Consider the following 24987-nt stretch of genomic DNA (forward strand, 5'->3'; position numbering starts at 1 on the left):
CCTGTACTGAGGGGCAGTCCTTAGGAATTCTGAAGGGGACAGGGTGTGAGAGCAGCCAGGTGTGGATGAGGGTAAGGAAGCACAGCTACAGGGCTGTCGATCCCCAACACAGCTGGAGCTGAGGTAACAGTACTGAGACAATGTGGGACATGAACCCTGCCCACTACTGCAGTTGTAGGATGTGGAAAAGCACTGGGTGTATGGTGATGCCTGGCTAGAGCAACCTGCAAATGTAACACAGGACAATTTACATGAATATAAGTCTATCAAACAAAATGTCTGGCGTTACATTAATCATGAATTATTTAAAGCAGTATGTATTTATACATGTATATACATCTGTGTTTTATTCTGTACTCAAGAACACTGCACAGCATTATAATGATATAACATCTGTATATGACGTTCTCTTATGTCAATACATCAATTACCTCTCTAACCATATTGAAAGCTTCTCAGCTAGATCTTACAAAAAAATTTAAAAAGTCTTTGAGTATGGTACAAAAGTTCCTTAAAGATGTCTTACCAGGCTGAGTCAGGTAGAAGCCATTAGGACACATGGGTCTCATCACTAGCAGGGTCATGGACAGAGCAAAGGAGACTTGCTCTGTGATAAAATCCCAGGAACTTAAAAGACCACGAACAGAGAACCAAAACCCTGTCAGTGAAAGAGATAATTAGAGTAATTTACCACACAAAACAGATAACAACAATTACAAGACATTTACCATGGACATGAGAATGAACTCAAATTTTCTTTATGTTTGTTGTTATTTGTATACATACCTGGAAAGAAATAGAATGTCGTTTGTGTTGTAGTAACAGGAACTATAATAGGGACTACAGCTTGTGAGGTGAGAACTTTTCCTGTAAATACAGAGGTACCTGCAGAATAGCTACCCACTGACACTTCCTCTGTAAAACAGAAAGCACAATCCAGTCATATTTACACGACAATTAAATTTACCTACAAACAAGTGGACATTATATTTAGGTTGAAATCTTCACAAGATGTATTTGCCTCATCACTTTAATATAAAGCAATTTTTGGTGGGCCTGATTTAAAGCCCATGCCAAATGAAGGACTTTTAAAGCCAATGTCAAGTAACAAACAATTTTAGCACCATGTACTTAGTGACCAAGTTTTAAGCAGGTGGTATGGTAGAGTTCAATATAGGTGAGCAGTACAACCTAAGTTTATTTGTCACCAAACAGTATGAGTAGTCAACATTACAGATTAATGTGTGAATTGCAGATATCATTAACGTAGCAACCAGTAGTAAAGACATGGCATTGACAGTACTGCAAGATTTACAGTACTGCAAGATCATTATATTTTGAACAATTTTTTAGATCAGTACCACATTACTGAGTGCCATTCATTCAGGGTAGATGGATTATAGCATGACTGCATTGTCACCAGCATTACTAAGATAAGAGCATTTTCAAAATATTATTAAGATAGACAGAAAGTGAAGGTTGTGATCATCACAAAAACACTCACGACCATCATTGCTGTACTGACAAACATAGTGCCTGCTCTGAGAACAGTTTGCCTCCAGCCATGTGTAGACTGACCCCTCTTTCCGCAGCATGACACAGTCCTTCTGGTCTGGATGATCTATCCCAGCATGGGCCGAAGACCACTGGCTGACCACAGTGCTGTCATCAACATCATCAGAATCATCAGTCTCATCATCGCTGTTTTCCCCGACATTATCCACCCAGGAGAAGTAGCCCTCGTGTGTTCGGTCAGTCAGCCCTATCCAGGCCTCCTGGAGCCTATAATTAATACAACGATGCATTGATCACACCCATAAAATATTTGAGTCAAATTTCATACCTATACCAAAAATGTAAGCTTAGGTAAGTTCTACTGCATTCTTGAAGCTTTATACCACTTTATTTATCAATGAATGTCTTACTTGGAACTTTTGAGAAGTGTATAGCTGACAAATATATTGAGGTTATCAGCATTAAGAACAGCCAGGCTCCCAGAGGGATATGTGGTGCAGTTTGTCTTTGCACCATCCCAGGTAGACGGTGCTTCTGATATCACATAACAGTATCCATCAGGTCCTAGCTGTCCTCCATGAGAGCAGTCAACAGGCTCTGAAAAATGATCAGAGGTTTTCAGGTCATTTACTGTATTGCTCAGGTGCTGTAATATCAAAATCAATTTTAATTTTAATAAGGGTTCTGATCTATAGATGCTGATATCTGAATGATGAACAAAAACCAAATAAACAGAATGTGTGTACTTTAATCTAAATATCACGATTTGGCAATAATGTAACATGCCATTAAAATATGAATTACCTTACTTTAATATGGTTTTAGTCTTATGACATAAACAGTATATGAAAAACAACTGCACAATGTATTTGTACCTTTCTGACAGATGAAGTGTAACTTTGTATTACAGGTCACAGCATACAGGCCTTGGTTCCTGATAGTCACACAGTTTCCTTGGTCAGGCTCCTGAACCTGTCTCAGGAGAAGTGCTGGGCTACCAGAGCTATCCCACTCATAGTTTCCAGAGCCATCTATCCTTGAAGCACCAATCAGATATCCCTCGGCAGAACCAGCTACAATCACATGTAAAGTACATTCTTAACATTTGAAATGTTTTATTTTCCAAATGATACTAGTACGATATGGTACCACATTGTGATATCAGAGCAATTCCAAATTATTTGCACCTCTGGTTTTTGTCTTCAATGTTCCTATACCTGTGGTTTGGAAGAGGCTCAGGATTTCTCCCATTTCACTCTGCTGATCCAGTGTTAGCAGCTCTCCTCCCCATGTCCTGCATATGTCAGCAGATTCACTGTAATTAGCTCTAACCCTTCCCTCCTGTAAACACCTGTCTCTGTGCTTCACCCACAGAAGGTCACAACTCAAATCTGAAATGTAAATGTTACGCACAGTTTGAATCAATCTGAATCCTCTGCAGAGTGTTTATGTTTGCATCAACACTGACAATGAGGGCAGTTTTGTGTATGATCAAACTGATACCTATTAACTTTAATATCTTTGATCAGTTTAAGATTCACAACACATTAGCAGTATATTGCATTATATATGTGTCCTACAAACCTCTAAGTTGGGAGCCTAACTCATCTTCCCTCAGCCAGGAGAGTTTGAGGTCATACCCACTCTGCAACAGTACAGAGACATTGACACTCTGGGACACATCCACAGGGGTTTGGCAAACAGGGCTGACCTGGGGGGTGTCATCACGCACCTTAACATACACACTGGCTGTTTCCACCCCCATCCGAGCCACAGCAGACACTATGAGCAGATAATCACCGGGATAAAAATAGGAGAACTCTACAGAGCCTGTGCTTGTAATGTGGGTCTCATCATCTCCCACCCCGAAGTCCCACTCAAAGTGGTCCACAGTGAAGCTTGTGCTCACTGTAAATTGGGTGGGGGCCCCAGTAGACTGAACACCCACAGGAAGTAAGGATAAGCCAGCAGTTACACCAAAACTTTGAGGTAGGTAAATTTTTCCACAGACAGAACTGTAAACAGCAGGATCAGGTTGGCACGAGTCTGAACAATTAATATTGGACAGAGAACCACATAAACAAATCTTGGCTTGGAAATTTCCAAATCTTAAATTGCTGCTGAAACATTCCTTCAAGCATTCTAGTTTGGTTTGTTGATATGAGGCCTTGTTGAATAGGATGGGCTGTGTACCATCAGATGAGGTACAAGAAAAGAAGACCTCAGGACCTGTAACAAAAAATATTGTATACAGTATAAATGTGGGAATACCAGGGGTGACAACTCACTGGACTAAGGGAGATAACTCTCATATTAAACGATGTGGTAGAATACTGAGAAACAAACAAAATGAATATCTGATTTCAGATAAAATCAGATATGTTTATACCAAATATGAAATCTAATATTTTGGGCTAATGCAGCTAATGTCATTTACCCATATATATATTTTTCTAACTGCAATGACAACATATGGGGCAACATAACTGTAAATATGCAAACCAAATATAGCCTAGCTGAATTCAAAGTGTGTAATAGCACTCTTAAGCAAGTAAGAAAGCATGCACTATGACAACAAAGGGTCCTAAAATGTTACCAAACAGAATTTCTAAACAAACAATTAAGCTTACACAGGCAAAGAAGATTCAAAAGTGAAAACATGAATTAAAAGCTTTAATAGCAGTCATTAATCACTGAAGAGACTGCATGTATAGCATCTGAACCACCAAAGTGCATGTATATGGGTAATTTTCTGCGTATTCATACTCCAGTGCCAAGTACATCTTAAAAGCAGGGATAATTCATACAGATAAAGATAGTGAGATTGTATTAAAACAGCTGTTGAAAGATTCGTAGGATAATAAAACAGTTCTTGTCACCCATTGCTGATGAATGTCCTCCACTGATGCTGTGCTTTATAATGCTCATGACATCATTCCAGCATAACTGCCTTACTGAAAGTTATATCTGTCTGACTTGTGGTTACACAAGGACAATAAAATATTATCAGGAAAATTCCACAGTAAATGCCAAAGATTTTGTTTCCCAGGACTCTTCACTTAGAAGAGTTATATAATGTTATTCTTCATTAATGCCCCTATAATTCATGGTGTTAGCCCTATTTTATAGGTTATCCTTAATATCATTTTAATATTTCAGTCTGGTTTATATTGGAACTGAAGTAGCACTTTAAAGTTTCATTTTACTGGGGCCTGCTCCACAGATAATTTTAGTAGTACATTGCAATAGATCATATTTTTAAAGAAAGTTGAATTTTCAGTACTAGTCAACTGACACCTCATTCATATCTCATTACTGCAACTGTAATTTAAATATCAGGGAATGTATGGCTACACTGGACCATAGCCATTACCATGTACTAATACTCTAGTGTCTACAGAATAGATCACTATAATTTTACTAGTTTAAACCATTATGCAATGTGAACCTGAGAAATGAGCTCAATGAATACAGCAAAGTATAAGCAATCAATAGCTTAGCGGTAATGATCCTGGTTTCACTATAGTTCAAAATGGTGTAATGAATTTCTAGAGAGTTAATTTGTATGCAATAGTATTAATCCATTGAAAAATAAATATAAAACATATTGGTTGTCATTTACCATATCAAAGAAAACGCAGGCCAGGAAAAGCTTAATATTATACAAATCAAGAAATCATGCGTTCTTGCTGGCTATAACAGAACTCACCACGGCATTTGGAGCCAGTTCTCATTAAATGACAGAAGAGGTTCCAACTGCTTTGGAATGCCCCATTTCCAACAGATCGCGCAGATCTGACAAGGCTATGAACATCATCATTATCAAATTGTTTATGTTGCTGTCTAAACAAGAGATCTTTTAGGTGGTCTGCCTGATGGGCAGTCATGGGTGGTGTAAGATGACCTTCAAGAGAATACATAAGAGCGCAGGGTTAGTGAATATATACAATGATACCTCACTATGTGACGCATGGACACTATGTGAATATGGCACATAAAGTGGCAAAGGCTATATCTTGAGACACGTCATTAAATTTCACAGGACACAGAACACATTTCACAGTGAAGCTACAGCTAGGAACATTTCTATGTACAGGTTGTTATACTTCTACGACATGTGACATGTCTACAGTGCTTGACACTTCTACAGTTTGTGACACTTCTACTGCTTGTGACATTTCTACAGTGTGTGACACTTCTACAGCTTGTGACACTTCTACAGCTTGTGACACTGTTACAGCTTGTGACATTTCTACAGCTTGTGACACTTCCATAACTCGTCTAAGTGCATAACATGTAAAAATGTCATTCACTCATTGTGTGACACACACAAACATATACAGGCCATAATACAGTTGCTCCCACTTAATTGCATATCAGTTTAACTAATAACCCGCTTTATTGCATAGCAAAATGTATGACAAAATCAAATCATATTTTAACACACTGATTACCACCGGCTAACTGCATATCATTTTAATAAACAATCTGATCAACTGTATGACCATGTGCTGATCAGTCTGAACTCCCCCCCAGCAGTAAGCAGTAAGGGATTCGTTCGGACCTGGAGATAAAACCTGAACTGGGCACCTTGTCAAGACAAAACAATGCAACTCAGCACAGAGGTGACAACCACAGATTAAAAACTGAGGCACGTCGGACAGCCGCTTACCGAGCGGACCTTGTGGCTTGTCAAACCAGAAATTAATCCTATACGCAGAGAAACAAGGTCGCAAAAGCAGAAAATAAAACAAACAAACCCTGAATCAATAGACAGGCTGTTGGTTGGGTATTAGGCAGGAGCTATTGCACACTAGTTTATCATTTACTTGCATTAGCTGCCCTTCGGATCTGCCTAAGAAAATGTCAAAGTCAAAAGATATCACTTTCACCGAAAAGGTCAAGGTCATTGGCAAGACTGAAAAGGGGAGAGGAAACACTGCAGTTGCTAAGATTTTTTGTTTTACTGAGTCACAAGCGTCCAGATTATATGAAAACAAAGATGTCATTTTGCGCCAGTCTCGAAAAATGAAAACCCAAATCAGCAAGGCAAGCATGATAGCAAGCAAGATGACAACTTGACATGTACATTTACTGATCAAGGGAGACAACTCCATATATTTACTGATAAATGCGGCTAAACAAATACATCGGATAATTGCATAATATTTTCTTGCATTTACCCTACATGTATGCAATAAAGCGGGTCCTACTGTATGTACAACGTATACTCAGCATGACAATGACATCTACTACTGATAACACTTCCACAATGAGTGACATTTCAACACTGAATCATTTCAAATGACTTGACTTCAGTTTTGCACCACAGAATCGGAGCCAGGACATTGCTACTTTCCTTTTAATCAAAGGTCGTTATGCCCTAGACATCTAAATATCAGAGTGACAAGCGTGGTGAAGTGTTTGAACACAGCACTTACAATCTAGTTCTGTCTGTTGGAGACTTGTGATTGTGCGTGAAGCATAGAATTCTGGGTAATGACAGGTAGTGCCATCCTCATCACCCAGTTGTAAACCCTGCAATTTTTTGTCAACCAGCCACGATGTCAACCAGTACAATTCACAGGTACAACGCCATGGATTCTCTTCCAATGACCTGAAAAACAAAATATCTCTTATCAAATTTAAAGTAAAAGAAAGCTAAAATATGAAGGAAGGTTCATCATAAGGACAACTGAAAACTATGCGTAAAAATACTTTCATTTATTTTTCAGATTTTTTTTGAGAGTGTTGAAAGGCATTCAAATATTTGAAAACTATGGCGGGCTTTATGAACCATACTGACAGCTTCTAGAAACTCTGACATCACATCACCTTTTTTTCTGATATTCACCAGAAGAAAGGAATGTTTGGGAACATTATTTCAGTGATGTTTTACTCATGGGTAAAAAAGTGTTATTCCAACGTTCAGTGTCGTGATTAGAGTTGTAGGAAGTGCCTGTGATGTCAGAGTTCTTAACCTCTGATAGTATGGTTCATACGGCCCACTTTAGAAGTCAACTGTTTGAGCCCCTTTAACTCTTTTCACAAAAGTATATTTATGTATAGTTTTAAGTGGTCTACTTAGTGACGTCTACTTCGATTTTCATAGGTCTTTCCCTTTAAGGTTTATTTCGACATGTCAGTTGATGGTAACTATCAAGCACATATCCCTCTTTAATTTGTAATAAATGGAAGCTAACATGATACACTTAACTAACACTGCTAAATGTGATGTGATTTAAATCCTTTATTACCCACACTCAGCCAAAATAATTTATTTGTGCTTAAAACCATACTAAAGAAATTTCATTTATATGAAGAAACATTGTTTTTCACATTAAATACTCACAGTATTTGTAGCGAGACCAAGTCATCAAAAGATCCTGCTGATAATGTGGTCAAGCTATTTACTGAAATGTCTCTGGAACGAAAATATTGAAATATTAAAACACTAGCCCTGAGGAGTTATTGTTCAAGGAAAAACATTACCCTCCTCAAGATAAGATCTAGGCAGATATATGTAGGGCAATCATGAACATCCATGAAAGTGGCAAGAGACAGGAAGAACCTTCTGTACATGCACATGTATCAAGCACACAAAGTAGCCACAGAGAAGCTGGATGTAAGCAAACACACAGACAAATGTGTAGATCGAAGCACAGAGAGTGAAAAGTCTGGTAAAGATTGGTTGAAAAAATATTTAAATATAACACATATGTGGTGGACATATAATGTAATACGTCTATTTCCCATTGTCATTTGTCCAGCAGGATACTGTATATGAGACATGACTCTACTGTGAATTAGAGGTAAGGATCAAACCTCTGTATTGTGAAGAGCATCAAAGCTCAACAGGGCACACCTTTATTTACAGAGTAGCGCTCATTTAGGTCTAATAATAAAACAATTATTACTTAGAATTACTATGGCTTGTTCATCGACCGAACATGAGGATATCTGCCAGTAACCTGTGGATGGTCGTGGCTCTGCTTAGTTTCCTCCCACTATAATGCTGGCTGCCGTCATATAAGTGAAATATTCTTGAGTACAGCATAAAACAACAATCAAATAAATAAATAAATAAATAAATAAATATGTGTAAATAAAAAAATACACTGTCACCTCTCCACAGCAGATGTACCAGTGAGTGTAAAATACTGCACGGCTAGTGCACGATGCTGAGTAGTAAAACTCAGATTATTGCGCTGCAGAGCAGCCACATACAGTAGTACTGCTGTAACTTCACAGTTCTATGGGCGTTTCCCCTGGGTCTGCTTGGTTTCCTCCTACAATAATGCTGGCCGCCATTGTGAAAATGAAATATTCTTGAGTAAGGCGTAAAACACCAGTAAAATAAATAAAATAAACAAACAAATGTTTGTAATGTATGATGAACTCCAGAATCTAATGGAGTGAGTGAGTGAGTGCTTGGGGTTTAACGTCGTACTCAACAATTTTTCAGTCATATGACGACGAAGGAATCATTAGGGTGCATGTACGTGTAATGTGCCTCCTTGTTGCAGGACGGATTTCCACCGCTCTTTTATTTAGTGCTGCTTCACTGAGACGACTTACCGAAGGCAAGTAAGCCGCCCCGCCCGAGCCATTATACTGATACAGGTCAACCAGTCGTTGCACTATCCCCTTCATGCTGAACGCCAAGCGAGGAAGTTACAACTTCCTCTTTTAAGGTCTTAGGTGTGACTCGATCAAGGATTGATCCTGGATCTACCGGTCCCGAAGCGGACGCTCTACCAACTGTGCTATCCGGGCCGGTTAGAATCTAATGGAAGTCCATAACCTACATGTATTATATGGCATTTCAAACCCATTCAAATTGCATACAATACCACTAACAAATAACCAGCAAGATTGATCTTAATGCTGTCACCAAACATTCATACATTAAATAAAAGAAAAGTGTACAAAAGTTAGTTACACTCATTGGACATTTCAAGAAACACTCACAGTATACGTAGTTTGTTCAGTCTCTTGAAGACATTTGGAGGCAATTCCTTCAGTGAATTCCTATTTAGATGCCTGAAAATACATTGCAACTCTCAAACAAATATCAGTTTACAGATTTCTGTATGAGATCTAATTGAAAAATGCGTAGGCCTGTTCTTTTTATATGTTCAAAGTACTATAGCTATTTCTTTGTGCTCCTAATTTCTTGAAAGACATTGTGACATTCTGTTATATGTTGATGGTTCACACCCTTGCTTGATCTAAACATATAAGGTTCCACATCTATCCTATCCATATGTACAAAGGGCTCCAAATAACAAGTCATCGTCCTAAAACTGCTTGTCAGGTAAAACATGTTTTTACTTAGCCGCATTGCAAGCACTCTCTGTTTTCTTTCTACATATCTGATATGTGCAATTAATGTTTACCATTCTACAAAAACACCAGAAATAACAGTACTATTATCCATTAATAGCCAGTACATCAGCTTTCACTTTAAACACTAAAAGGGCTGGGCTGCATAGGTTATTGATTCACTGTAGGGGACTACTTGTATATGCTACATGTATCCATCAGGCTATAAAGGCGTCCGATATTCCATGGCGGAAGACAGACTCACAGTGTGGCACAGTGATTGCTGCACTGAGTTAGTGCACACAAACTATAAGCATTGATCATCATTCATTAAACATTAACTTACAGTCTTTGTAAACTTGAATTTGGAAAGACCCCATCATCGATTGTCGTCAATGGCATGACATTTACAGATCTGAAAAAATATGTCAGCAATAACAATTAAAATGTACTAAAACAAAAAATGCACTCCGCTAAAAGACTACTGAGAACTATATTTGAAACTACTGACATTAATTTTTCTTAAATCAATTAAATGGCGTCAAATGTTAGATTCAAGCTTTATGTCCTATTTTTTTATGTCAGTGACAGATTAAAGGAATGTATTATTTTTACCTGACAATTACAGGTAATGTAGGAGTAGCTTACATTACATAATGAGTGGCAAGGTACTAACCTGTAGGTGACACATGCTTACAAAACTTAAGCTCAACTAAAGATGCTAATATACAGAAGACACTTAATAAAGGTCACTTAACACACATGCAGAGCATCAATGATGGAATATCCCCCTCATGCAACTGCATTTAATTCTCAGAAAAAAAAATTGAAAACATAAATGTAGTTTCAGATATAGTTTTCGGGGATTCTAGTCTTTCTGCTGATGCAGACTTGTATGTATACTTCACATTTTGCGTTCTTTCACTTCAGTTAAAAAACACACTTACATGTAGGAATCCTCTTGACAAACCCTACACCTCTCCCTCAAGTGCCACAGTCATATAAGTGAAATATTCTTGGGAATGACTTGAACACCAATCAAATAAATGTATCAATTAAATAAATCAAGTGAAGAAAACCCTACCATTTTGTACATTTGTACTGATGCAGAGGTTCGGTTAAATTATTGAATTTAAGGCATATAGTAAAGATATGGCCTACAATAAAATAAACTGTGCCAATTCCTGTATTACATATGTCAGAGGCTAACAGTAGCAAACAGACTTCAAATAACATGCACTACTTTAAAGCATGAGGGGAAGGTTTCTGTCCAAACAAGAGTCTAGCACTGGGACAGAGCTGTACACTGAAATATTTACAACTTAAACACTTACAAAAAAAAATCCAAAAGCTTTGTGTGTACATTTATTAACCTTTCTAAAAATGTAATCTAATTCCAGCATAAAACATAGTTTGTTGATGTTTCCTGTAAAACCCAGATTTTGCTTTAACAGTTTTGCAGAATTTATAACCAAAGGGTTACTAATAAAATCCTGTCATAATGATTTGTTAATATCAATATTACTGAAAGCAGAAATACACTCACATGCAAAATCAATGATTTAGGTACTCACAATATTTCCAGTGCTGTGAGATCATCAAAAACACCCTTTTGTAATCGGATCAACTTATTCCGGCTTAATATTCTGCGGAAAATAACACAATTATCATTTATCACTTTGTATTAACTTTCAAACAAAAGTCAATTGACTTTAAAATAAAATTCAAATGTTACTTGCATCAACATATTACATTTATGAAATATTGCTATTGACAAATGTATAAGGGTAATAAAATATTAAATATTTACTGTGTTATTTACATGAGAATTAAGGTACGGTGACAAAAATTGCATCCATTGATACTGTAATGTATGTAGGGCAGAGACTTAGGTTTATACAACTTACAGCAACTTCAGTTTGGACAACCCAGCAAACAAATATACAGGAAGGGTCGATAAACTATTCCCCAGAAGGTTTCTAGATAAAAGAAGATGATTTCTGATTAATACATTTTACATTAACTCTGGACACAATGTGCATCATGATTAACCGATATAATATACAAGCAAATTAAACTTTTTATTTCATTTGCTCTTTACATGCATTTTGCTCACAATGTAACAGCCCATCATCAGCATGTGAAATATAGACCAGATATACCATGTACTGTACACAGCACGCACAATATACAGCAGACATAACATATACTGTACACAGCATGCAAAATATACAGCAAACATATACTGTACACAGCATGCAAAATATACAGCAGACATAAAATATGCTGTACACTGCAAGCAAAATATACAGCAGACATAAAATATACTGAACACAGCACGCAAAACATACAGCAGACACAACATATACTGTACACACCACGCACAATATACAGTAGACATAAAATATACTGTACACTGCATGCAAAATATACAGCAGACATAACATATACTGTACAAAGCAAATACAATGGCTCAAAAACACTGATTAAGATATATGCCTACTGTGCACAGCATATATTATGCAAAGCAGACATAAAACCCAAATGCCACACACATCAGATGTAAAGAACCATTTTCAAAGAAAGGTAATTTACATTTATATGTAAGTGCACTTACATGTATCAAAGCTAACAAAAACAGTTACAAAATTTCCCACAGAACATAACCACTTACAATTCTTCCAGGTTCGTCAAATTATGAAAAAGATATTCTGGAATGCTGGATATATAATTGTTACTTGCATCCCTGGAAAAAAAGAAAATGAATTACTCTTTAAATGCATTGCATCACATGTGTTATAAAATGTTATGTCATATAATGATACAGGTTAAAATGACAAATACCGGTAATTAGTACCACACTGGCATGTTATAAAGATATTATGGCCTAATGCAATTCGTGTTAAATAGGGCCTTTAATTATGTGGCATTCGAACTTGAAAGTGAAAGTACTCGCTTTACTGGAATACCTGCTTTGCGAATCTGATAGATATAGGTACTATTAAATGTATGGTACTGCTTTATATACCAGATAAATTTCATATATCAATGTGATGGCAGTCTTCCTCCATTATAAAGCTGACTTTACATGTAACTTATCGAGTTACGTCTATATAATAGGAATATAACTATAAATAGTAAAACATATAATTTTGGATTTGATAATTCCAAAATAAGTCTACTGGTTGACCATGGACTTCACTTACAATGACACTAAATTTTTTAGGTTACAAAAGGCATCAGGCAGCTCTTGGATGCTGTTTTCTTTGATGATGCTGAAAGAAAAGAAAAGAGTACAGGAGATGCAATTTGTTCGATGCTACACTCATGTGAACAATTTCTTATTTTAATTTGACAAATCAAACATTTGACAGGTCAACGGCTTCGACGCAGGGAACATAGCTATATAGGCGAGACTAGCAGTCTCGGTCTGACGGCTCAACACCGACGACCACGAGGAATTTATTCCATTTACTCATATACTTTACTCATATACTTGCATGTTCAGTTAATAAAGCGGTTGTTTATATAATGACTTTATTCCAGTATGTTGTTGTTATCCTGACATCGGCCCTCTGGCTCTCGCATAGGGTTTGGAGGTTATATCTTGTTGACGAGCCTTGTGTGGACGGAGCTTTTTCGCTCTTCTGCGCTCTCAATTGACTGGCCATAGCTCGGTACGTTACACGGAAAGCTTCGCTGGTGACAGGAGTGGGATCAAAGGCCGATCACTACAAGATGATGTCAAGGGGTGGCCGGACAGGTTGTGAGGCCTGACTGGGAGTCGGGATGCCTGGTCATGTGCCTTCAATGGCAGACCAGGGTTCAAGTACACTGGCTGAACTGAGGAACCGAATATCGGCTTTGGAGCTAGAGATAGCGCGAGAGCTGCCAACGGTACAGAGATCAACGAGTACCTTGGGAAGACGGCAGCGGCAAAGCCCGATGCCGAGCACTTCCAGTGACCGCACATGTATTTCTGAGGGGAATACGGTCGAGCCGAGTCGGTTGGTTTTTGATGCCTCGACATAGATTATACGGGACCTGCGGCTGACGACTGTACCGGGAGGTATGGACGTGACGGCAGAGAGCCAAGGGTACTGAGGGGTTTGGTGAATCAAAGACGCTGGTGAAGCCTTCTACCTACGATGGGACGACTCAGGGACTTCGTGGTTCATTTCGAGCACTGCGCTGTTCTAAATGGCTGGTCGAGTGCAGAAGGGACAGTTTCATTACGTGGGCAAACACAACAGACTTTGGCTAGTCTTCGTGCTAGGCCTTGGGATGTGGACTATGAAGGCTTGAGGTGTGCGTTAGAGAAGAGATTCGTCCCCTCGAATGAAACTAATTTCTACAAGGCGCAGTTTAAAACCAGATTTCGAAAACGTGATGAAGGACTACCGGAACTGGGCTAGGCATTGTTTCGTCTGGTACAAATGGTGGGCCCCGATGCGGGCGAAGAACTTCGCGATGCACTAGCAAAGGGCCATTTGCTTGAGGCAGTAGAAGAAGAAACCAGATATAAAGTCTGGCAAGCACGTCCGAGGACGTTAGAGGAAGCCGTCTACGCCTCGGTCGAAGTAGAGACTTTTCAGGTAGCATATCAGCAGAAACCGAATGTTCAAACTGCGACGAATATCCATGACGAGGATATTGATACTGAGAAAACTGATGATGATTCGGGAGATGAATGGCGTAAACAGCTGATTGAGTTGATGAAGGGCATTATCTCTCGACCTTCACGGAGAACTAGAGCTCGCCGTTTAAGGGGTCGGTCAAATAAACCCTTGGCGACCGGGCCTGGTAAAAGTGATCAATCAGGTAAGGCTGTAGGCCGTGACAAGAGATGCTGGAGATGTGATCATCAGGGTCATTCCCGTTTTAATTGTCCTGAGGCTCGACTGGATCAGATGTGCAACTCAGTGAATAGACCCTCGGAGAATTCCCGGAGTGAAAACCCACACACATCTAGTCAGCATGCGACGCATCAAATAGCGGACGACGTTGATCTGTGAGAGCCAAACATGGGACGATCGATACAGGCGCTTCTGTGTCCATCCTGGGCAAGCTATTGTGGGAGCAGGCCTGTGGGCGAAACGAAATTAGCCCGCAGGAATCATCAGTCAAGTCCCTTAGTTCTGTTAAGTATTGGCGGTAATGGCGTAAACAAAAGATGGTTGTCGGCAACATCTGCGTCGTTTTAATCCTAGGTCTCGACTTTCTGAGGCTGCATTTGTATGTGATAGACGTACCGAAACGTCAGATGAGGCTGGGCGTAACATGGATTTATACGAGGCTGCCGGTGAATTCGGCTGTATGTGTCCCTGGTGGAGATGGAAGACTGGTAGCGGAGATGGCCTTGCTTGAAAATGCCGAACAACTTACTGAGACTCCTAGGATTATCCTTGGACGCGGATTGGACAACGTGAAGGACGAAAGCCTCGTGTCAATTAGACTGATCAACCCTACGAATGACACAGTCGTCATGCGGGCAGGTACCATTTGTGGTAAAGCCTCTGGGGCGAAATATCTCACTATGGTATTCGAAACCAAAGCGCAATGGGGAATGTTTTCGATTCCTGCAGTGCGGAATGGCGTACTGGTAGAACGATCGCAGGACAGACGTGGCCGTGTTAGTCGACATTTACTGGTGTCACCACCCACTTTGCGGAAGAAGATACGACTCTTTTGGCAGACCTATACCTGTTTTCAGATGAATACGGCTATATGCAGAAATTACTTAAATGTAATATCTTTAAATCGCGATCCTTTTCATTTACCAAGCTGTATATTGATGATCTACTGGCGTTAAATAACCCCCATATTGCTGAAGAGGTGAAGGAAATCTATCCGCCTTCATTGGATTTAAAGGAGACAACAGATAGTCCTGATGGTACATCTTATTTGGATCTATATCTGTAGAAAGACGAACAAGGTCTCCTTTCACGCCGCTTTTACGACAAACGGGATAATTTCAATTTTGATATTGTAAATTTTCCTTATGTAGATAGCAATATACTAAAGGGTCCTGCATATGGCGTCTACATATCTTGCCTCGTAGCATTTGTCAGATCTTGTGTAAATTGTGATGACTTTAATCTGCGTCACAAGTTGTTAGTTCAAAAACTAGTTTGTCAAGGACACTCCATCAAACACCTTCATTCTAAGTTTTTCAAATTTTACAATGAGTATAACACTCTCGTTGGCAGGTATGGACAGAGCGTTCAGAATCTCTGGCGATCTGCATTGTGATCAACCACATAGACGGCGCTGTTATCCCTATGTACATATCTATCACTTACATGGTATTTAACAACATGGATGGCGCTGGTTGGCCAGTGTAACCATCTATCTTGTATGTCATGTGTAACATCATAGATGGCGCCTCTTGTAGCATGAGACCTTTACATATTAACGGGAAAGCCGTAATCATCCGTTACTTGTGAATCACAATCTAATCGGTTAAGGTCTGTAACGCTCGTCATTTTCGAACTGTATCTAATACCGCTTAACCTGGGGCTGGGGGCCGTAAAGGCACTCATGCTCATTACATCTGCATGATGCCTTTATGAACAGTTGCAATTAAAGCGCGACTGAGATACTTGTTTAATTGTTATTTGACCTGGAACTCATTCATGGACTACGAATTTGAGCTTTGATATGGAATTCATGCCTGGAATATTCAGTGTCTGTCCGGCATCATTAAAAACTGATGACCGCTTCTCTCTTGTGTGTTACCGGCTTTATTTCTTATTTGTATAATTTCTTACAAACCTTTGTCTTTGGGAGTTAGTGTTAAACAGATATTCGTGTGACTGTGTTGTCGGAGCTGTCAGGTTTGTAACAAACGAAAACATGCTGGACGTACGCGGAGGTCCGCATAAGGGCAGTATGTCAGGCGTACCCGCTGAACGAGCACTGCCAGAGACTCCCCATGGAAATGATTGCAGACTACTTTACCAAGTGGGTAGAGGCCGCCCCTGTGCACAATCAGGAATCTGGGCAGTAACTGACGCGTTGATGGACGTCTACGTTTCGGGACCACGTGTATTATACACCCTGACCAAGGTAGTCAGTTTTAGAGCGTACTGTTTCAAAACTTATGTCGTACAATAGGAGTTAAGAAGACCCGAACGACGGCATGAGGCTCATGGCGTACATGGTCACAGTTCATGAAACCACAGTACGTTCTCTGAACATGTTAATGCTTGGGCGCGAGGTAACTTTACCACCGTACTTGTTGCTCGGCGCGGCTCTGGAAGAAAACAGAACCTGCTGAACCACTGAAGTATGTATGTGACTTTCGTGAGCAGATGATAGATGTTCATGAAGACGCACGTATCTTCATACGTGGGAATTTCTTGCAGCAAAAAAGACGTACGATTTGAAAAAAAGCCTGTCGGTACGAAAAGGGTGACAGTCTCCCATCATACATCAGTTCGTAAAAGGGGATTTGCGAAGAAGCTACATGACCAGCCGTGCCATGTCCTGTGTTCTATATCCAACGTCACCTTCAGAATTCGGAAGCCTGATGGCAAAGGAGACCCTCGTGCATCACGACCGGCTAAAACCTTGTGTGCCGAAGGACGATTCGTAAGACGAAAGTGGTCTTGCCGAATCAGCGACTGACGAGCAACACGAGCTTTACGGTGTGTCCGAACCGTTCGTCCTAACCCCGGCTCTTTCTGAGGCTAATAAAGAGCTTAATTTGCCGAGAGAAGACAATAGTCAACAGACGCCACAAGGACGACGTACGAGGCGATCACGGAGTCTTGACGACTATCATACTTGAAACTTTGTTTCAAGTATGATGCGACTCGATAACAGAGATAAAAGTTCGATTGCTTTTTCTTTGTAGAGTATGGCAGATAGCAAGGTTCCTTCTGATGAAAAGGTGTATTGTCGATTCTGTGAGTCCGAGTACAACCGTACCAAGCACCTGAGTGAACATCTACGCCGGAAGCATGTGTGGCCGAAGGATATGTCGTATCCGAATCGTATCCGAAAAAGTGGAGAGCCTGTCAAGCCTGCAACCGTATTTCCCCGAAGATCCAACTCAAAGTGTCCACTGGAATACACCTGTGACATCTGGCAAGAGGAAGGTTAGCACGGTGTTGGATACGTCAAGGCCGGTGACATGACTGGTTTCCCAGATAGTCTACAGCCCTCTTCAGCAAGCTTAGCCTGTGACGCGTAGAGAACGTCTGCGACAGGCACAGGTTTTGTGCCACTTCCGGGGGAGGGATGACAAGACTGCACGAAGAAATGAAGGTGCCCGCTATGCGCGGGCTGGCGCATCGTCACAACCTGTACTGGTTGAGACTCGTTCGGCGCCTATCTTGAACCACGACAATTCGTCTAGAGGCGAAGATGACTCTTCGCCGCCCTCGCAGCAGACGGGGCCGAGGCACCCAAGACTGCAGTGAAGACAAAGAAGAAGACCAAGGTCAGCTGCAAGATGATACATCGATCGTATGAGTATGACGCATTCGGCAGGAAGGTCGCCACGACTGTGGAAAGCGAATCCTGGTGTATATGGCGTGAGTGAGTGCTTGGGGTTTAACGTCGTGCTCAACAATTTTTCAGTCATATGACGACGAAGGAATCATTAGGGTGCATGTACGTGTAATGTGCCTCCTTGTTGCAGAACGGATTTCCACCGCTCTTTTATTTAGTGCTGCTTCACTGAGACGACTTACCGAAGGCAAGTAAGGCGCCCCGCCCGAGCCATTATACTGATACGGGTCAACCAGTCGTTGCACTATCCCTTTCATGCTGAATGCCAAGCGAGGAAGTTACAACTACCTCTTTTAAAGTCTTAGGTGGGCCTGTGCAAGAATATAGAGGGCATGATGGGGAAAGAGACTTTCTGTGATCGCTGATTGGCGGGCCACAGACAGCACAGAGCAGAACTGGGAGTACAGGCATCACTGGAGTGGTGGATTCATAGCTTCGAAAACTCGTTCGGTACGTTGGCTAGTGATTTAATACTGTGGGGTGGGGTGGGGAGGGGTGATTGACGGACATAGGAGGTAACGTAAATTGTGTTCGGGGTACGGCTTCGATGCCGGGAACACAGATTTAAAAATAACAATGTTGGATAATTATAGGGTTGTAATACAGCGCATCTACAGTCCAGGCCTTATATATGGAAGTATTCTAGCCTCTGATTTTTTAACATACACATTACCATGTGTTGTAAATTGGGGCTTTATCCATATATCCATAAGCCCCATATATGTCAAATTCGTCAATTCATCAAAGAATAATTAAAGATCAGAGAATGTTATCACCAGTGTTTACCATGTACATGTTATGCGATTCAATACTTCCCTACCTGGCTTGTCACTTGCATGTGATTGATTATCGATTATACCTCTATAAATGATCTAGGCTTTGGTGTTAATATTCAGCACAAGAAAACATGTGCCTGCTTGATCGCCTTGCTTTGACCCAATGACCTGACTGCATTTATAAACGATTCGGTATCTCCCAGACAGAAAAATGTCAAATAGTTGAACAGTTCTTAGCAAACCTAGCCGTTCTATAAAACAAGAATGCCCAATCCAATCCAACAAACAGTTTCTCTTCAGTACTCTTTATGAACTCACGTGTGGAGATAATGTACAGCTGTTTTCCACCTGGATATAAAACCTTCCAGAAATTTCCAATAACACACCGTCGCCTATTCAGCTGTACATGTATGTATACAAACAACACGTATGTTTGGTCGTCGTTTATGTTTGCTTACAATACAAAGGGCAATATTTCCGTTACTATATAAATGCGAAAGTTGTTTCTTTTTAAATCCATTAACTATATATGGTTAATGTGCATTAGACAATTTCCCAATTAATGTATACAATGTATTTAGATTCCATCAAGCATAAACAGATGACAATGTCTTTTATCCTACTTGCAGGCATATGCCATGCGTTAAACTGAGCACACTCACAGAGTGCTGGTTATATGCTGACCGATCATGTTTTGCTTTGATTGGAAACAAAAAAACATTCTACTTGTAAAAATACATGCAGACTGAAAAATCACCCAGCCATACATTTGCACATGAAGTGAATCTGATCAGATGCGATTTACTGGATTGCTCTGCCAAGTTGTAATAGTTTTTCTGTCTTCTTTCTACGTAAACAGTTTGATTCTCAGTATTGAATGCCATACATACACTTATAAGTACTGGTACATGAGATGCGGATTCAAGATCATCTATAATAACGACTGCTACCCATCAATATACTTCACTGAGTACCAAAATTCAGTCCGTTACAATGGTAGGCTTATTCTCTTTTTTCCATGCATGACACACGAAGTCAGTATACGTTATACTGACTTCGTTATAAGTAATAAGTGTATATACTCACAGTTTTGTGACAGACGAAGGAGGGTCTGGGAGAGTTGAGGAGTTGGGGTAACTGCGTAACCCCCTCTGTCCACAGTCCACAAGGCACTGTCCTGACCCCCGGGGCGTCTCCTGACACGAGCAGGCACCAGGACAGGGCTGACAAGGCTGCCCTGACCCCCATGGTAGCACTGACATGAACACCAATGCCCAGTACAACACGACCGGCAATTGTGGAAGTCGGATGCCATTTCCAACTCTCCTGCACACCGATACCGCGTATACCATGCTACAGCCCCGACAAAGTCACATTACGAGGTCCTCGTTGAGCGCAGAGGTAAAGCGTTTTGGAACAGAATACCCCCAAATGATCGTACAAGTTGTCGTGGTCATTACTGGCCTTTGACTGGTCTGGCTGTAATCTTTGATCGGTGCTCGTGTCCTCTGTGTCTGTGAATACCATTACACCGAGTGTTGACTTGTGTCAATGATATGTCTGAAAAGAGGCAAGCGTTGGCTTTATCATGGAAATGTATAACTGTCATATTGAAGGATAAGGGTACTGGTGTCTCTTTCATACAGCTCTGCACAGAAATAAATTCAGTGTATACCGTCATCGTCTCAGACCCGGCATCCTGCTCACGATGAGGACACTCTGTGATCTATTTACGCAGTTATGAGTGCCATCGATATTGGTGCAGCCAAACTCAGATAAAGCAAACCCCGTCAGATAAACCAAACCCCGTCAGATAAACCAAACGCCTGTCAGATAAACCAAACCCCATCAAATAAACCATACCCGTCAGATAAATCAAATCCCTGCCAGATAACCCAAACCCCATCAGATAAACCAAACCCGTCAGATAAACCAAACCCCGTCAGATAAACAAAACCCTGTCAGATGAACAAAACCCCCTCTCAGATAAACCAAAAACCGTCAGATAAACCTAACCCCTCCCAAATAAACCAAACCCAGTCAGATAAACTAAACCCCTGTCAGATAAACCAAACTCGGATGGTACACAGAATATCACAGCTATTCGACACTTTCTATATGTTTGGCCTTCTCATATCATTGCATCTTGTATAACCACCAGGAAATTCATCAACAGGAAAATGTACGCATATCACATTAAATTCAACAAAGGTGATTTTAACTCAATGACAAAGGCTAACTGTTGGTCAGTAGAGTAGGCCCCAAATGTTAATGTTATATATTAATTGACCAAACTATAAATGCAAATCACGTCTGAAATGCACACTGATCAGAAGTTCTGTTTCAGCCCATGGCTGCATAGAAAAACAGGTTGGATCATTTGGCCTTCTTAAAAATGGAAAATTCAGACCACGCGCACTTGATTGGATATTCAGTGCACTTGTTATCATTAAGTACAAATGGAAATGCGCAGGACAAGCTATAGCCGCCATGGCAAACATTATGTTAACTTAAAACATATTGGCTTTTTTGATTTATGTGTGGCGCATCTCCTACTATATTGACGGTAACCAAGCACATGTACATGTATAAGGGGTTGCTATAGTGGGATGTGCGTAATCTTTACATAGGTATGAAGTAGCTAGGCGTTATCTCACAAAATGTGATATGAGAGTCAAGAGCACTGGGTACGAAAAACGTAACATTGACTCTCGGGATCACAAGGAGACTGATTCCTTCCCAAATGACAATGTCATTCTTTCAGTATGAATACCCTCTTAAAACTGAAATATTTTATATAACTTTAATAATGTTAAATCCAATATTTAAGGAGTAAAAATATGCATAATCATAGGTTAACACTTTTTAAGGTGGTAGGAATTTAACCCTTCACATAATGGTCAGAAAATATTTTCATTAACACTATTTCATGTCAAACTAACACTCTATAACATTATGTGGCGACTTCCAAACAATCACTGTGCAGCGTAACATTAGGAATGATATTTTAAAGCATTTAACATGTGTTATTTGAACACTGTGGAAATATGGTTATTTTAACATTTTTTTTTCAGAGAGTAGTAAACTAATTCTGTTATCACTAAATCATTTAAGGACATCTTTGTTTCTTCTTTTGGTTTTCTCGTTTTTTGGCAAGATAAGAAAATAGGTATTTGTGCTCCTATTTTGTGGTACGATGGTACATTAAAACATCCACGCCCCTATTGCGCAACTTTTCACTGTTCATAGACGTATTAGTTAATCACAATAACTCTACGACGGCCCTGGTAAGGTAATTCGCACAGTGTTGCATTCAATGAAGACCACTATATTTTCTTTCGCCAATGCTACGTGCAAATCTGTATACAAAGCTTGGGGAGTTTGTCGGTAACTTGCCGGTACCCATGAAACTGGCGGTGGTTTACCTCGGTTTTCCCCACTCATAAAGGTTTAATTCATACATGTACCTGGTACCGCAGCGTTTTGTTACATTATGCTAACATCAACCCCCAATATGTTGCTGTACCAAAGACCTTGAAAGTGGCACTTGCTGCTGCCTCGCATGACACTCGTCGCTGAGAGGTTAGAGCAAGAAAAGATATGAATGATTGGCCCGGTGTCAGTATAATGTGACTGGGGTGGGGTGTCATGTCTGGTGTCTTCGTCATGACACATTGGCGTCATTGACTCGCCCTGCCACAAGAAGACACAATACATGTACGTAGACCCAATGGCTCCTTGTCGTCATATGACTGAAAAATTAAGTACCGTACGACGTAAAACCCTCACGCATACATAATCAGTATGTGACAATTCCATTTGGTCATAAAAGTGAATATTGCTCTACATTAATGAATTGTACCGGTACTGGTATACTAAGACGCATATCCAGGGCTGAAAAAGCATTGCGTCCTAGCTTACTTATATAAACATGCCAATTTGACACTGCTCATTTTATAAGTCTAACTGTGCTGTCAGATTTAATGTCACAATGTCGTAACCACACTAAGATGTTTAACACCGATGTTTTGGAGACGACATAGAAACACTTGTATAATCGCCACAATGGTAGCAACTATTAAAGATAATATAATATTACATGTACCCGCGCCATACCTGATTATAAGGTGAATACACGTCAGCCATTCGCCAGTGTTAACATTAGGCACTGTAAGAATACAGTACTGTGAGTGACTTAACCTAGTTTTGATACCATTGTAAATAGAGCCATGCTTGTGTGGTCATGTTGGTAAATTCCTTGCCCAGGTAAATGGCCGTATATATTGTCTCGGGTTAAATACTCAGCCCCCTCAGCTGTCTTGGTGATCCTTATTTTATATCCATGTGCTCTACATATGCAGTCGTAAAGCCATACAGCCATCACCGTGCTTTGTACAGAATGGTCGATCCCTGCAGTGACCTGAAATTCTATTAAGCAATATTAGAGTCCCTGACCGTGACTGTTTGCCTCAAGCTAGATTCGTAAACGTAAGCAATATGCACTGAAAATCCACGTTGTGACCCTATATGGTCATGGCTGTTCAGAGGGGCTTACAAACCAGAAACGTCTTCGATCGAAACCTTGGCCTCTGCGATCGGTGTGAGTTGTTAACGGTAAGGTTTAGATTCCTGTCACACTTCACAGCAATATTGGTGAATCACACACTTAATGGTTATAAAGGCGTACAGGCCACACGGAAAAACATGTCGGTGCGGTACTGTTATGACTTTACATGACCACCTAATACACTGTTCACGTGACCAGTACCTTGAGACTTCATTCCATACCGAACCGAACCATTCCATGTCATGTAAACGAATGTACCTGTTTGTTGCTTAATTGTGCCACTACGTGACAATCACATGTACCGGCTTACCGTTATATCCTGGTGATTCTGTAAGGTATTGCGGACTGTGAGGCTACCTGTGAGTCTCCATCAATCAGGCCTCAGGTAAACACAAACTCACCTGGCCACTAGATCAGGCCCATTAGTTGAGAAGCTCATTTACTTGTCACTGACGGCCGCACGCACTCGTTCAGTTCACAACAAATCGTGCCCGCGTTCAGTCCATGACACACACATATAATTTATTGGGCTGTGCCAATATAACATGTTTACGGATCGATCTCAGCTGAGCAAGGTATAGCCGGCCACACGATCCTGTAACGACGCGGCTGCCATACAGAAATGACAATGGCCTCCGATAAGCCAAAGCCACATATTCAGAACATGGATCCATCCAACTTATAGATTTTAGTACACACACAGGTACAAGTTTTTTTTTCTTCCGATAATTATTCATTCAATAACTGTATGTGACAACAAAGACTGCATCAAAAATATATCCTTCACGCTAATTCTCTGTATGGAATTAAAGTGATAAAGCTGAACTTCTTCGCACATGCATGCATGGTAGCTTTCTTTTAATTGTAGTGATATATATATATAGGCCTATATGTGCTGCACTGCAGAACAGACTTCTCGGGATATCTTCGTGAAGAATGCTATCGCTTATCAGCGTCAATAAAAAAACATCTTGAAATTCCACCAAAAACCGGAATTTAACACAACCGTAATTCGAACCAAAACCAAGCACCTATCATCAATTAAAATGTTTAACATTCGAATAAGAACCCCTTATATTTTCACCAATGACAGTTTTTCTGTAAGACGTTGCCTAAATTCAAAATTCCAGTCAGCTAATACAATGTATCTGTTAAAGTCGATGCCTGCACTTCAATTAGAATAATTAAGTTAAACATTGGGTGTTGCAGTTTCATTGAATATTGAAACTTATTTTGTTTCAGGGATCGTGAAGTTATAAACAAAGCCACGCTATTACTTCTAATTAA

The 24987-nt window shown here is 40.2% G+C and overlaps 1 protein-coding gene across 1 annotated transcript; it reads right to left on the bottom strand.

Annotated features, from left to right (window-relative positions):
- Positions 1–20: 20 nt before the first annotated feature.
- Positions 21–24145, bottom strand: LOC135471301 (uncharacterized). The gene is made up of 20 exons (XM_064750514.1): positions 24011–24145; positions 20220–20693; positions 13047–13115; positions 12515–12586; positions 11748–11819; positions 11415–11486; positions 10187–10255; positions 9487–9558; positions 7868–7939; positions 6957–7132; positions 5225–5419; positions 3100–3744; positions 2733–2906; positions 2391–2588; positions 1926–2112; positions 1505–1782; positions 787–915; positions 527–658; positions 165–224; positions 21–118 (listed from the first exon to the last, which is right to left on the bottom strand). The coding sequence occupies exons 2-20, from the start codon at positions 20483–20485 to the stop codon at positions 21–23; spliced, it is 3036 nt and encodes a 1011-aa protein (XP_064606584.1). The 5' UTR covers positions 20486–20693; positions 24011–24145.
- Positions 24146–24987: the final 842 nt, after the last annotated feature.

Source organism: Liolophura sinensis, chromosome 1, assembly GCF_032854445.1.
Source record: "Liolophura sinensis isolate JHLJ2023 chromosome 1, CUHK_Ljap_v2, whole genome shotgun sequence".
Lineage (NCBI taxonomy): Eukaryota > Metazoa > Mollusca > Polyplacophora > Chitonida > Chitonidae > Liolophura > Liolophura sinensis.